The sequence below is a fragment of the Brassica napus genome, chromosome A10 (genome assembly GCF_020379485.1).
Source record: "Brassica napus cultivar Da-Ae chromosome A10, Da-Ae, whole genome shotgun sequence".
Taxonomy (NCBI): Eukaryota; Viridiplantae; Streptophyta; class Magnoliopsida; order Brassicales; family Brassicaceae; genus Brassica; species Brassica napus.
This window is the reverse complement of record NC_063443.1, coordinates 18430682-18443228: the sequence shown is the minus strand read 5'-3', so window position 1 is coordinate 18443228 and position 12547 is coordinate 18430682. Positions and strand designations below refer to the sequence as shown.

The following is a 12547-nucleotide window of genomic DNA, read 5'->3' as shown; positions in this document are numbered from 1 at the left end:
CAAAAACGTTTTAACCGTGTATATATATCATGACCGACCAAAAAAGTGTGTATTATTACTATTTTATAGTAGGTTTTACCGTTATCCCACCACTCGTACACTAATAGTATATATTAAGGTGAGGACTGTGGAGTTATGTGTTTGTAAATCCTTTCTTGATTTGAATCCATCCAAAACACAACAACCATAGCGATTCTGTGAACTGTTTTCAATCTCACAAAAGCATTATAAAAAAAAAAAAAAAACTCGCTTTCAACTTTTTCTTTTTTCTTCCGTCTCTGTTTTTAATGCATAACGAAGCAACTTCCTCCATACCAACTCTCGATGACTGACCTCAGCTCCTCGAGTCTACGCTCCGAAGCTCATAAGCCCACCGGAAACTCCCCTCCTCCTCCTCCTCCTGGACACGTCAGCATCTCCCTCACACCTCCATCTCCAACACCACCCTCCGCCACCACCAACCTCCGCAAAATCTCTCTCCTCCCACTAATCTTCCTAATATTCCACGAAGTCTCCGGCGGCCCCTTCGGTATCGAAGACACCGTCAAAGCAGCGGGACCGTTACTCTCCATCCTCGGCCTCATCCTCTTCCCTTTCGTATGGAGCATCCCTGAAGCGCTCATCACCGCCGAGATGGGCACCATGTTCCCGGAGAACGGCGGCTACGTCGTCTGGGTCTCCTCCGCGTTAGGACCTTACTGGGGGTTCCAGCAAGGCTGGGTGAAATGGCTTAGCGGCGTCATCGACAACGCTCTCTACCCCATCCTCTTCCTCGACTATCTCCAATCCGGTTTACCGGTTATCTCCTCTGGACTTCCACGTGTCGCTTCGGTTATCACGTTGACTTTCGCGTTGACTTATTTAAACTACAGAGGGTTGAGTGTAGTTGGTGTAGCTGCTGTTATGATCGGTGTTTTCTCGATTTTACCCTTTGTGGTGATGTGTTTAGTGTCGATTCCAAAGGTTGAGCCTTTACGTTGGCTGGTGGTGAGTGAGAAGATGAAAGGTGTAGACTTTGGTTTGTATCTCAACACTTTGTTCTGGAACCTTAACTACTGGGATTCCATCAGTACTCTCTCCGGAGAGGTTGTTAGCCCGAGTGAAACTTTACCGAAAGCTCTTTTTTATGCTTTCCTTTTAGTTGTGTTATCTTACATCTTCCCGGTTTTGTCTGGGACGGGAGCTTTGCCTCTTGATCAGAGGCGTTGGACCGACGGTTACTTCGCTGATGTAGGGAAAGTGATAGGAGGAGGGTGGTTGGGTTGGTGGATTCGAGCGGCGGCTGCTGCCTCCAACATGGGGATGTTTTTAGCTGAGATGAGTAGCGATTCGTTTCAGCTTCTTGGTATGGCTGAGCGCGGGATGCTACCCGAAGTCTTTGCTAGAAGATCGCGGTACGGAACTCCCTGGGTTGGGATACTGTTCTCAGCCTCTGGGGTGATTGTGTTGTCGTGGTTGAGCTTCCAGGAGATTGTGGCGGCGGAGAATTTGCTGTACTGTTTTGGGATGGTGTTGGAGTTTGTAGCGTTTGTGAGGCTGAGGGTGAAGTATCCGGCTGCGTCGCGGCCTTTTAAGATACCTGTAGGGGTTTTGGGGTCGGTGATCATGTGTGTTCCTCCGACTGTGCTGATTGGTTTCATTGCGGCGTTTTCGGACTTGAAAGTTGCTGGGGTGAGTCTTGCGGCTGTAGTGATTGGGCTTGTGTTGCAACCTTGTCTGAAGCAAGTGGAGAAGAAGGGTTGGCTTAAATTCTCAGTCAGCTCTCACTTACCAGACCTGATGGCCTAAGCAACATCAGGTTTGATGGTGAAGACTGTAGATGAAGAAGCTTTTGGTTTTACCTTTAGATCAGTTAACAGGTAGAAGAAAAAAATGTGTATTTTGAATCAGAGCTTAAAGAGAACTTATCTCAACACAACTGAATAAAGAAGACTTTTACATTTCAATACTATTTTTTTTCTTGCTTTTTGCACATCACAAGGATTCAGAATTTTCCAAGACTATAGTAAACCATTTTTATGAAATTTTAAGTTCAGACAAAATACATATATTGCAGTTTTACTGTTTAGAAATACCAAAATGCTAAAAGAAAGAGTAAGACAATCAATAAAACCAACCAAAAAGTCTCTCTGATCTCTTTTGAAATGTTTTTAGGTGACTAAACCAAAAAGAAAGATTAAAATATGTCCAAGCTTAACTGTGGTGTAACTGGATAGTATCAGGCTCAAAGCTTGAGACTCTCAAAACGATTTTAGATACGCGGGTACCTTCTAGACTTTTGTCTTTGTTCTTCAACTTCATTCATCCAATCCGAAAGCCACAAGATTCCCTTATAACCATAGTATGAAACAGCTACTAGAACAGCAATTAGCATCACCACCATCACTACCTTCTTTGCGGCAACAGTAAGTTTCTGCGGAGACAAAAAAACAGGAGTGTGTCAGTATGAGACGAGACATGCATGTTTCATCTCAGATGTTCAGTAGAGAGATAAAAAAGTTTACCTGCAGCCTTGAGGTCTCCTTAATGTCCTGACCACGTTCACGCCTCTTCCTTCTCTTTGTTGCATTTTTCCCACTAGGCTCCTCCTTCTCCTAAGATGTTTGAACAGAAGGAGAATGAGATCAGTTTTATGAGAAATGTTTAGTGTTTCAGCTTATTACCTCAATCTCTTTGACATTGCGTTGTTGTAACACCGATTCAGCCATCTGTTGCTTGCTCTTACAGTTGGAATCGCATGGGAGGAGGCCGACTCCAAAGTGATTCTTTTGTACATCTTTAGGATCAGAACCTGTGGCTCTATGAGCTGCTTGAACATCTTTGCATAGCCATTCTTTCTTCAAAGTTAGGCACTTGCAACGAACAACCACCTTGAGATACATCAATAAAATCAAGAGACAAGTAAGATCCCACTTGTAACAGAGACATGCATCCAAAATGAATATAAACTAGACTAGACTAGAATCTATACAACCAATGTTCTAGAAAATCGCTAGGCGGTGGTTAGGCGCCTTATAGAGGATTATTGTTTAGACAGACGTCTACACTGATTTTTTTAACGCCTAAGCCGTTTTTTTTTTTGAAAAATCGTTTTAACTATACATGATTTGCCGACTAGGCGCCTAGACCGATTTTTACAGATTTTTAGAACAATTATTGCGTCATGGAGTGTTGGAAATTACCTTTTTCCCACACTTCTCTGGAGATGGACACTGCCCAGGATGACAAATCTCAGGACACAGATGAGTACAGTTTGGCAATTTTCTGCAAACAGCCAATAACCTCTTAGTTTCAGAAACTGTTGAAAAGGTTGAAGCGCACAAACGCACAAAAACCAAGCGAGTTAATTAGTTACCTGTGACAAGGTCCACGGCATGAGCGGGCCTTTGATTGTTCCTGCTCAGACAATGTATTGTACTCAATGCACTCGAATGCATGGACCATTGCGCCACAGTGACATGATCTCTTTACTAGAGTTTTGCAAGGTGGACAATCTTCTGGATGGCAACGTCGAGGACAGGGATGTTGGCATTTAGGTGATCTCTCCTGTACATTAGTATGGAAGATAAGGAAGTGTTACCTCGGACTAACTGACTCCATAAAAGAGCTTTAACACATAACATAAGTACCTTTTGACAGCGGAGTTCACACTTTTCACAGGACTCACTTCTTTTATCCAATGATGAACTTTTTATTTCCAGGGGATGACATGTAAACGAGCAGTAATGGTTCCCACATGGAAGTGGGTTCCCGCATAGATTATCGCATGCAAATTGAGTCTTGTCAGAGCAAACCATCTACGCCAACAAAAACATATCAAATCTCGGAAAAAAAAACTATAAAAGAAGAACTCAGTCCACAGTTAACAAGAGAACTGAGACTAACCATTCTCTCTGCAGCCAGGTGGTGGCCTACACAGGGCCTCCAGACAAGCTCCGGACAACGAGGGCAGGGAGAACCAGGTGTAGACTCAACATGAACATTCAACATCTTCTTTGTTGGTTTTAAGATAAATTCTCGGTTTGGTGGAGGTCTAGGACCATGACACCTTTGTCATAAGAAGCACACAAAAAACAATGTTTATAAGAAAGGAAAAGATAATAAATTAAGAGAGAAAAAAATGGATGAGGAAGACAAACCTTAGTTTGCATTTATGCCCACATGGGTATTCTTCATCACAAGGGAGTCGACATGGAGGACAAGCACCATAGTGGCATTTATGTGGCTGCATAATAAATACATTACATCAATTCCAAAAAAAATTCAACTACAAAAGTAAAATTGAAAAAGCCTTATTCTGATTATTCTGCTACCTTTTGGATTTGTCCATGCCTGCACAATGGGGTTATATTACATAGTTTACGGCATCTAGGAGGTCTCTGATTATTTTCAGTGCCACAAGGTACCTGAACCACATAAAACATCCAACTGCATTGTTAGAGAGGTATCAAACATTCAAAAGCCTGTCAAAAATAGATAGCCAAGAAAGTATCTATAAGTGTAAGCAACATCTACTTCTTTCACTAGTTGAATCCAACTAAAATTAATAACTTTTTACAGATCCACAATAACAATGGAAGTATCAACACTTGCTTTATAGAATCAACAATTACTCACAAATCCTAATTCTCACCTCAAAACGCGTATGTCCACAAGCACATGATATCGACACCATTATTGGACAAGGAGCACATTGGCCTCTGCAAGAACAAAGCCAACACGTAATGTCAATCCACGTGTGTGAGTTAATCAATCATAATGCTAGTCACAAATTAGGAAGCTACTTAAGAACATACCGGTGACAAGGAGACTGGCACTTATGGTTTCTGCATTTGAGTTTTTTCCCACAAATCTGAAATTTTTATAACAAAAGCATTAAAAGCCAAGTGTGAACAAATGACACTAGACTATACTCATGCATATATATACACCTCAGAGCATGGTGGACATTGACCATCACAACAACGGCGTCTACATGGATGCTTCCCACAACCTCTCATCCTCTGGCATTTCCTCTCACACACCACATCTTGACGGCAAGGAACCTACATTAAATCAAACAATTGATTTGACTATAAAGCAATAAGCTATCCACACAAAAACAAATCTCTTTAACCTGTTTCTTCGTTCCTCCACATCTACAAGACTTAGTAACCACAATCCTACAAGTCTCAAGGCACGCACCACGGTGACACCTCTCCGGACACCTATGATACCCACACCCAAGAACTTTATCACAAGTCCCACCACACAAAGGCGCCGCGACATCACAAGACAACCCCTGATAAAACTTCTTCCCACAGGGACAACTCCTCTTCCCCTGATAAGGACACAACCCACACTCTCCAGCATGACACCCTCTCTCGCACACATGTTTCCCACAGTTAAGCTTACTCTCACACGAGCCCTCGCACCTAAACACCCTCTCGCAGCAATCCTTCTCCTCCTCCACCTTCCCACAACAGCATCTATAAACCGCACGTTCCCTGCACGGCGGACACTCGCCGTCGTGGCAAATCTCTCTACAGCTATGGATCTCACAGTCCAAGACCTTATCACAAACGTCTCCGCAGGAGAAGAGCTTGTGTCCACACCTACGAACGTCCTCAACGCCGCCGCAGAAGCATTTGGATTTAACGAGCTTAGGACAAGAGGCACAAGGACCAGGATGACATAACAGCAAGCAGCGGTGACCACAGTTGTTACTCAGCCCTCTCTCGCAGACCTCACCGCAAGAATGCGGCAAGATCCAGGGGTTATCAGCGGGAGGATCCTCCTCCTTTCCGCAGTAACAAAGGTACCGACTTGGGATCTTTGATTTAAGATACGACGATCTACATTTCGGACAGTTCCACACCGGTTCTGTTTCTGTAGAAGGGCGCGTGACTGCAAGCGCGGCGTGTACGTCTAAGCACTGGCGAGCCCAGTTTTGGATGCAGAAGAGGTGGAAGACGGCGAAGCAGGAGGAGGTGCAGGACCAGGTGGGGTCGGTGCGTTTGATCCGCTCGAGGCAGATCAGGCAAGAGACGGCGCCGGAGGAGGAGGAGGAGAGGAAAGATTGGATCTTGGAGAGGTCGAGGGAGGAGGGAGATGAGGATGAGTGGCAATCGAGGTAGGCTTTGAAGATGGAGTTGGATAGATCGTTGTGGCGGTTCTGCTGGTGGTTGTTGTCTGAATCAGATCCCGAATCGGAATCTGAATCGGATATGTTTTGTTGTTGTGTCGGAGGCTGAGGTTGTGGCGGTGGTTTCCACCGGAATTCGGTGGTGGTGGCGGATCCGGCCATGTCAGCGATTCTACTTCCTCATCTCAGGACAAAGGCGATGACTTTTAGCTTTTGGTTTTTAAGACATCATGAGGTCACGTGATATTCTCGTGAGCATTGTAATGACCAAACAGTACAGGTTTTATCGGGATAAACCGACTTTTTGTCTTAACCAAGTTTCAAGCTTCCCGCGTATCATATCGAATTGGTTAGAGTAGAGAGAAACAGATAGCCTTAACGTCTGGTTTCCGGTTTGGTTATTTCGATTTTTCACTTTTGATTCTAGAGATTTTACAACCATTTGTTATTTGCAAAATTTCGGTTTCGATTCAATTATTTTGATTTCGTTCGAATAGCAAAGTTGAAAACTGGTTAATATTCAAAAAAAAATGTCAAATTCAGTTTTAATTCGGTTACACTTTTTTAGATAATTTTATATAATATGAATAAAAAACTTCGAATAATTCAGTTTTTTTTTTTCAGATTATTCGTATTATTTGGTAAGAAATGTCAAATAATATATAGTTTTAAATAATTTTAATTCGAATATTCAAGTAATCAAAATTCGACTCAATTTTGGTTCTAGATAAATGTGTGTATGCCTAACCAGATTCTTTTTCTTTCTGACGAACAACAGTTCTTAGATCATTCTGATTTAAAATCAAATTATCTAACTGATAAAATATAGCTACTAATCTCTGACAATAACTAATGTACAAAGGATCTCTAAATTCAAAGCAAAGTTACAGACCAAAAGCATAAGAAATCTTATGATAAGATTCAATCTACGGATGTACATGTTTTGGCTCTCAAGGTTTAGATGTACTCTCGAATGAAGTCTTGGACCTGAACGGTTTCTCCGATGAGTCCAGATGCTTCAGCCACAGTGACTCTGTTACAGCAATGCGAGAAGGAAAACACTTCTCCTTGGATCCCAATGGTGTAGTCATTGGCTATATCAGCTGTTGATACTGCACTTCTTGACGCCCTCAGTTTCTCACTGCAACAACAACAAAAAGATAAAAGAAATTATGATTTGCTTTCCGGTGGAAGAAAATTGAAATACTATTACATTTCTTTCTCCATCTGCTTCTTGATGAACTCCTTGGTGTGCGCAGTGAGTTTATCTGTCTTGTTACAGCAAAGGAGGACTGGTATCTTCTTCTTGACAACGTTGGCATTGGTCAAAATGTCGTATAGGTACCTATCACCGAACAAAACCATCGCAAGGCATCATGTGTTAAGATTGTGCTTTAAAGATTGTGAGAGAGAGAGAGAGAGAAAGCGTTTGAAATTACTCTGAAGCTGCACGACAGTTAGGGAGGAACTCCAAGGCGTCCACTACAAACACAATGGCAGCTGCTTGGGGTAAAAATTCTTCTAGCTTGGGTCGAAGACGAGAGTGCCCAGGAACGTCAACAAGATGAACATGCTTGATTTTTCCTTTCTGTCATGCACGGGACGTGGAATGGTAATGTGTCAATACATACATACATCAAAATCAACTGCATATGCGTTGTTTAGAAACAGGCCAAAGTGAGAATCTTCACCTTAGCGTGTTCAGAGTGAAAAACGAAAGTGCCTTCATTCGGTTCCATCGATGTCACAGCGCCCTGATGCGATGATCCATCTCGGAGCTGCCAATCAAGTTATAACAGCCCAACACTCACCTAGTCATTTACGCTGACTTGGGAGAGATAAGTGACTCTTAAGGGGACAAAAAAAAAACTAAATTTCCATATGATGATAGGAACATGAAGTCAAAGTACTCACTTGATAGAAAAGCACAGTCTTTCCACTTCCGCTGAGCCCAGAAAGGAGCACAGTGTTGGATTTGGTACGTCTCACCAAGCGAACTGCATAACCCATCAAGTTTAACAACAAAAGAATCAAACTTACTCATGTAATATTGGAACAGTAGCAAAAAAAATACTAAACGAGAGATGTTGCATAAATTTCAAAACTAACAACCTAAGGCTAACAATCAATGAACAAGAGATTGAACAATGTGGTTTCTGCATACATGATAGGAGCAATATGGTTGTCAACAACAGAAGACCAATAGCAGCATAGAGCGTATCTTCTGAAGATACTCAATGCCTTGATTCGACCACTGCTCCGCCATAAGCTTCAGATCTTCCAAGTTATCCATTTGATTTATCGAAAATACAAATAGAGTCCTATAGAATTCCACGGTGAGGCGCTGACGATGAGGATGGAGATGACGGTGGAAGAGGAGAAGATCACGGCGACGAGAACTCAGGGTTCAGATTAGATTATTTTATTATTAAAAAAAAATTGATATGGGCTTATAAAGCCCAGCCCATTGAGTTTAGATGACATGGCTTTTAAGTATATAACTGACACGACGTCGTTTTAACTCTCTCCTGCTTCATTGCATTTCTTCTGATTAGCTCGGCTCCTCCTCTCTCCCTTCCCGCTCCTCCGCCGACGAAGCATAGATTCAGTGAGCTGAGAAAGTATGGGCCTATAAAAGCCCAGCCCATTTAGATGACATGGCTTTTAAGTATAGAATACACACGACGTCGTTTCAACACTACCTGCTTCGTTGCTCCTTCTTCTGATTTTTCCCGGATCCTCTCCCTTCCCTCCGCTCTTCCGCCGACGAAGCATAGATTCAGCGACGTGAGAGAGAGAGAGAGTTATGAGATTTAACTTCAACGAGCCAGAGGAGACTCCGGAGCCACGGAGATCTCCCACTCCAAAAGAGCCGGTTCGCTGGGTCCCTCTCCAAACCCACCCGGTGTTCTCCTCTCTCCCCTCCTCCCAAGATGAAGCCGCCGTACCCCAGCGGTTCCTGAGAAACTTCATGGCCTGGGACGGAGACTCGAGGCTATACTACTGGGACTCCACTCGCTACCTCCTTCACCGATTGTCTCTCCGCTTGGGTGAGCCTGAACCAACCTCCGTCCTCGCCGCTGTCCCTTCCAAGGTACTTTTCGAAAAATTAGGTTTAGGAAGAGCTCGAGAACAGTTTCTTATTGATGATTGATATAATAACAGGTGATGCAACCAGATCTCCAGCTGGCATTCTCCGTTAACAAAATCTCCATCAATAAGTCTGGATCTGCTGTGATTCTCGCCGGAGCAGATGGGATATGTGTGATGTATCTGTTTGGACGTGCTTCTGTGATTCAAGACAATGTTATTTGCAGGTAGTTACTAAGCACCTTGGCCTAATAAAGATAGCAATGGCCTTTACTTGCTTATGGTTTGCAGGGTGGTTTCCATTGGCTCAGAAATCTATTCAAGTGGTGACAGTGCCATACACTTGCTACAAGCTTCTTGGCATCCTGATAGTGATACTCATTTGGGAGTACTATCCTCAGACGCAGTTTTCAGGTAACAATCTTTGGGGCTTCATAGTGATAAAAATTGAAAGATGTTAGAGAAACTCTAGGATAAAAATTTAGTAACAAAGGTTACAGATTCTTGACTTCTTGGCATGCATATCGTCTTTATTAAAGGTAATTGTTATTGACATGCTGCGACAAATGTTTTTTTTGCTAGACTTTTCGATTTGTCTTCAGATGCTGAGGTGCCAGAGCAAGAATACTATTTGCAGCCTGTTGAACCGGGAAGATCTAGGACAGCTTCGTCGATTTATCCGGCTGATTTCAGTTTCGGTGGAGATCATCTGTGGGATAGATTTACTGTAAGTTGAATGAGTTCTCTTGTCAAATAGATCATTGAGATTACATGTTTAGTTCTTTACCGAATCCTTGGAACTTGTGCAGGTGTTTATATTGTTCACTGATGGTTCGGTTTATATCCTGTGTCCAGTTGTGCCATTTGGAAGGTAGGAAAATTATTATTCTTTCTGCTTTTCATTACTCTCTAAGTATACCTTGAGATATTTCTCATAGGATATCTCTTGAATGTTTATCTTGTATGCTGAGTCAGCATAGTTCAGTATCGAATCTCCTCATTTAAAACCTTTATAAATCATGGAAGATGTTTTAGTACTTTGTCTGGTATTGGTTAACTAATTTGCTTCCTATGTATATTGCTACAGTATTTACAAATGGGAATCGATAATGGAGATTTACAATGATGCTAATCTGTATGGGGTTAAGTCACCCAACTCAGTAGCTGTTAGCAACTCCAGTCTGGCAATTGATTGGTTGGAAGCTGTATTTCCGGATTTGACTGAACAAGGAACTAGAGCTGATGATAATATAGTGGTAGTCAAAGCTCATCCTTACGCGTTACTTGATGCATCATTGGCTTTACAGGTAAGGCTCCTCCTCTATTTAGGTTATGTTATTTAATATTTTGAATTACTCCTCATGTTGAAATCTTACTTGATTCACCAATGTTCTAAGTTTGTAGTTATTAGCTAGTGGCCCTCACCAAATATTTATACCATCATTGCCTTGTTTCGGAAAATAGATTAGACAAAAAAGCTGAAACCAATTTTCTCAAGTGTTCTTTGTGCATCTACGGCTTGCCTTGGAATCCTGATCCTTTGTTTTGCTGGTGTATAGGGCCCTTTATACAAAGCATCGAGTGGTGGAGGAAATGAAGATCTCGCTGTTAGGGAGGCAGAATGTAAAGGCCGGGCAGTGAGCCTGTTATATAACATTGTCAGCAAAGATTCGATTCTGGTAACTGCATGGAGTGGTGGACAATTACAGGTCGACGCTCTGGTCGATGAAATTCAACCAGTTTGGATCTCTGGTAGCTCATCTCGCCTTCGCATGAACTCCCACAACAAAATTCAAGGAGTTGCGATGATTTGTGAGTCAAACGTTGGTGAGCTCCCAGTAGCAACCTCAAAAAACCTGCCGCTTGATCACACTGTATGGTTAGGACTTCCGCCACCACTGTTAAGACTGGCAATGGTTGATCTGGCTCTACCCACTAAGCGCGAAGGTGGTTCTCTTGTTACCTTGTTCGCCGACTCCCTTTTGCCAGAAAGAATATACTCCATCCACGACGGTGGCGTTGATTCAACAGTCTTACACTCTCTTCCCTTCACGAGTCAGGCCACTGGAAGAGATGAACCTCTCAAAACGCCATCTGTTCACACTGTACTGAGTACATGCCAAGAAGAATCCGCCGTATCTTCTCTGTTGGGGTTTGTACCTCTGTCAGATTCGTTTGGGTATGCATGGATCATTGCAGTCTTATCCTCAGGAGAATGCGTTGTGGCAGAGATGAAAACTTGGGATCTCTTACTTCCAATTCATGTCAGTACAGATAAGACAGAGTCCTCCAGCGCAATAGAGACGAAAGAGAAAGATCCCCCATGCATCATAAGCAAGGAGCTCCTTGCAGGTCCCAAAGTAAGAATTGCGCCCCATGCTTTACCTAACCAGCGCTCAACTCCAGCCAATTCCGTAGAAGGTCGATCAATTCTGCATAACTATGTCAAGCTTTTCCACGAAAACTACGTCGAATATGCGCACAAGGTGAGAAAGAAGTGATATAAACCCAATTTCTACTCCTTTTCCCATGGCTAAAATAATGAGACTTTGTATAATATTTGGCAGGTCTTCTTCGAGTTGCAGCATCATGCTCCTAACTTGAAGAGAATAATCGATGACCAGCACGAGCGGCTTGCTGAGGCAAATCAGAAAATGTCTAAAGTTGAGAAGAACCAAACCTTGTTGGAGAAAAGGATCGAGAAAGCAATACAAAGACATGATTCTCTTGAACAACGCTTGCAACGTCTCCGTAGCTTGCCTGGTACACACAAGAAACCTCTGACGAGAGCAGAACGGGAATTTAAGTCGGAGCTAGGTAAAATCAAAGCTTCCTCCTCATATATATCTTTACCCTTCTAGAGATTATACTTTCTGAATCCCACTTCATCTTTTTTTGTCTTTTTCAAATTGAAGATCAATTCGCGGGAGTTGAGGTGGATGCGCTTCAGTCATCTATTGAAACACTGAGAGCAAGAGTGAAGAAATCAGCTCAAAAATCTCCGAAGAACACAGTCGTTGCAGGTACTCAGAGAAAGCAATACTCAAAGAGAAACTACATTCAAGATACAGGTATGTCACAGCTTCAGTCCACACTCGCCAAACTATCCCTCATGAACAGCGATAACTCCAAGAAGGTCAAGATCGTTGAATCAGCGTTGAGGTCACAAGAAAGTAGTTTCATCTAGTTAGTATAACACTCTGTCAGTTCCTGGACTGGCTAGATTATGTTTAAACCTTGGATCAAGTTGTCTAACTCTCTCCTTGTAAGTTTTTGTCTGCAAACTATATTCCTTGGAACTCAAGCAACCACGAAAGTTGCCCAAGCTACTTA

The 12547-nt window shown here is 42.6% G+C and overlaps 3 protein-coding genes and 1 pseudogene across 3 annotated transcripts; 2 read left to right on the top strand and 2 right to left on the bottom strand.

Moving 5' to 3' along the window:
• The first annotated feature begins 105 nt into the window (after positions 1-105).
• Positions 106-1946, top strand: LOC106419413 (polyamine transporter RMV1-like). Its single transcript, XM_048742598.1, has one exon. The coding sequence runs from the start codon at positions 325-327 to the stop codon at positions 1786-1788; it is 1464 nt and encodes a 487-aa protein (XP_048598555.1). The 5' UTR covers positions 106-324; the 3' UTR covers positions 1789-1946.
• A 55-nt stretch (positions 1947-2001) lies between these two features.
• On the bottom strand, positions 2002-6363 carry LOC106419412 (NF-X1-type zinc finger protein NFXL2). The gene is made up of 13 exons (XM_013860192.3): positions 5117-6363; positions 4932-5045; positions 4797-4852; positions 4634-4700; positions 4314-4406; positions 4140-4225; positions 3886-4048; positions 3630-3797; positions 3356-3546; positions 3183-3264; positions 2664-2870; positions 2505-2594; positions 2002-2413 (listed from the first exon to the last, which is right to left on the bottom strand). Exons 1-13 carry the CDS (start codon positions 6284-6286, stop codon positions 2252-2254), a joined length of 2649 nt encoding a protein of 882 aa, XP_013715646.2. The 5' UTR covers positions 6287-6363; the 3' UTR covers positions 2002-2251.
• Positions 6364-6910: 547 nt separating this feature from the next.
• On the bottom strand, positions 6911-8544 carry LOC106444573 (annotated as a pseudogene).
• Positions 8545-8712: 168 nt separating this feature from the next.
• Positions 8713-12518, top strand: LOC106419350 (nuclear pore complex protein NUP88). The gene is made up of 9 exons (XM_013860119.3): positions 8713-9218; positions 9290-9441; positions 9506-9628; positions 9797-9941; positions 10024-10085; positions 10302-10521; positions 10774-11700; positions 11782-12031; positions 12130-12518. Exons 1-9 carry the CDS (start codon positions 8931-8933, stop codon positions 12399-12401), a joined length of 2439 nt encoding a protein of 812 aa, XP_013715573.2. The 5' UTR covers positions 8713-8930; the 3' UTR covers positions 12402-12518.
• The last annotated feature ends 29 nt before the right edge of the window (positions 12519-12547 follow it).

What these genes read in the sequence shown, in the direction of transcription:
- LOC106419413 (XM_048742598.1), top strand. Translation starts at nt 325, where the DNA reads ATGACTGACCTCAGCTCCTCGAGTCTACGCTCCGAAGCTCATAAGCCC.
- LOC106419412 (XM_013860192.3), bottom strand. Translation starts at nt 6,286, where the DNA reads ATGGCCGGATCCGCCACCACCACCGAATTCCGGTGGAAACCACCGCCA. An exon ending in GGGCATAAATGCAAACTAAG is followed by an intron (nt 4,049 to 4,139) that starts GTTTGTCTTCCT and finishes CTTATGACAAAG; the next exon opens with GTGTCATGGTCCTAGACCTC. An exon ending in TGCCGTGGACCTTGTCACAG is followed by an intron (nt 3,265 to 3,355) that starts GTAACTAATTAA and finishes GGCTGTTTGCAG; the next exon opens with AAAATTGCCAAACTGTACTC.
- LOC106419350 (XM_013860119.3), top strand. Translation starts at nt 8,931, where the DNA reads ATGAGATTTAACTTCAACGAGCCAGAGGAGACTCCGGAGCCACGGAGA. An exon ending in ATCTGTGGGATAGATTTACT is followed by an intron (nt 9,942 to 10,023) that starts GTAAGTTGAATG and finishes GAACTTGTGCAG; the next exon opens with GTGTTTATATTGTTCACTGA. An exon ending in ATGCATCATTGGCTTTACAG is followed by an intron (nt 10,522 to 10,773) that starts GTAAGGCTCCTC and finishes GCTGGTGTATAG; the next exon opens with GGCCCTTTATACAAAGCATC.